This window comes from Sciurus carolinensis, chromosome 11 (genome assembly GCF_902686445.1).
Source record: "Sciurus carolinensis chromosome 11, mSciCar1.2, whole genome shotgun sequence".
In the NCBI taxonomy this organism is placed as follows: Eukaryota; Metazoa; Chordata; class Mammalia; order Rodentia; family Sciuridae; genus Sciurus; species Sciurus carolinensis.
The window spans coordinates 28098921-28100366 of NC_062223.1; the positions used below are offsets into that span (position 1 = coordinate 28098921).

The following is a 1446-nucleotide window of genomic DNA, read 5'->3' on the forward strand; positions in this document are numbered from 1 at the left end:
CTCTTTAAAGACGATGCATCAAAATAACTGACTGTGAGCTTCAAAACCAGACAACCTTGATTAATCAATTAACCACATCAAACAACACCAATTTCTTCATTTATAAAATGTGAATAGTAACAACTTAGGACGTATGAATTCCATAGAGCTATTTTATAATTATGCAATACAAGTGTAAAGGTCAAATAAATCATGAACGTCTATGAAGAAGAAGGAATGTACATGATAGAATAAGATGATATACAATAGTAAAAGCAAAAGTCTCAGTTGTTTTATTTGCAGAAATAAAGTCACTTGTATTCCTGACTTACTGCTCACCATCCCCTGCAATGTCTTACAGTGTGAAGAGCTTTCTCATGGCAGCTTTTACCTCCTCATTCCTCAGGGTGTAAATGAGTGGATTCAGCATAGGTGTCAGAATCCCATAGAATACTGTCACATGCTTGTCTATGGACAAAGTGGATGATGGGCGCATGTAAATAAATATACAGGGCACAAAGAACAAGGCCACCACTGTGAAGTGGGCCCCACAGGTGGAGAGGGTTTTGCGCCTCCCCTCTGCACTCTGGGACCTCAAGGAGCGCAGGATCACCACGTAGGAGGCAGCCAGCATGAGGAAGTTCAGCAGGCAGATCACACCACTGTTGGCCACCACCAGCAGACCAATGGCACCTGTGTTGGTGCAGGCCAGCTTCAGCAAAGGGTACAAGTCACACACAAAGTGATCGATCACGTTGGGCCCACAGAAGGGCAGCCGAAGGACCAGGAGGAGCTGCACTGAGGAATGCAGGAAGCCCCCCAGCCAAGCCACCCCCACCAGCATGGCGCAGAGCTGCCTGGTCATGAGGGTTGTGTAGTGCAGAGGCTTGCAGATGGCCACATAGCGGTCATAGGCCATCACTGTGAGCAGGATGATCTTAACGCCTCCCAAAAAGTGGGCTCCAAAGAGTTGAGCCATGCAGCCCTCATAGGAGATGGTTGTCCCCTGATACAAGGAGTCGGCGATGAGTTTGGGGGCCAGAGAAGAAGAATAACAGGTGTCAATAAAGGACAGGTTAGCGAGGAAAAAATACATAGGAGTAGCCAGGATGGAACTGGAGGCGAGAGTGACCACAATGAGCATGTTGTCACCAACCGCGGCCACGTAAATCATCAGGAAGGTCACAAAGAGAGTTCTTTGCACCTCTGGCTTCTCTGAGAGTCCCAGCATGAAGAATTCCGTAATATTGTGAGATGTTCCCATGGAGTCCAAGGATGCTGAGAACACAGGCACAGTACTGCCTGTACCTGTAATGTCAAAAAGCACAAGTGAGAGAATTAATTCCAGGGGTGGGATTGTGACTAGCTTCCCTCTAACAAAGCCATTTCCCTATCCCTCTTAACCCTCCTCTGTTCCAAAGATCTCATACCAATTGATTCTGCTAACCACAAAATGTGAGCCTGTCT

General features: G+C 46.8%; 1 protein-coding gene across 1 annotated transcript; it reads right to left on the bottom strand.

The window, feature by feature from the left end:
* Positions 1-334: 334 nt before the first annotated feature.
* Positions 335-1243, bottom strand: LOC124959342 (olfactory receptor 4C3-like). The gene has a single exon (XM_047517860.1). The coding sequence runs from the start codon at positions 1241-1243 to the stop codon at positions 335-337; it is 909 nt and encodes a 302-aa protein (XP_047373816.1).
* Between the last annotated feature and the right edge of the window lie 203 nt (positions 1244-1446).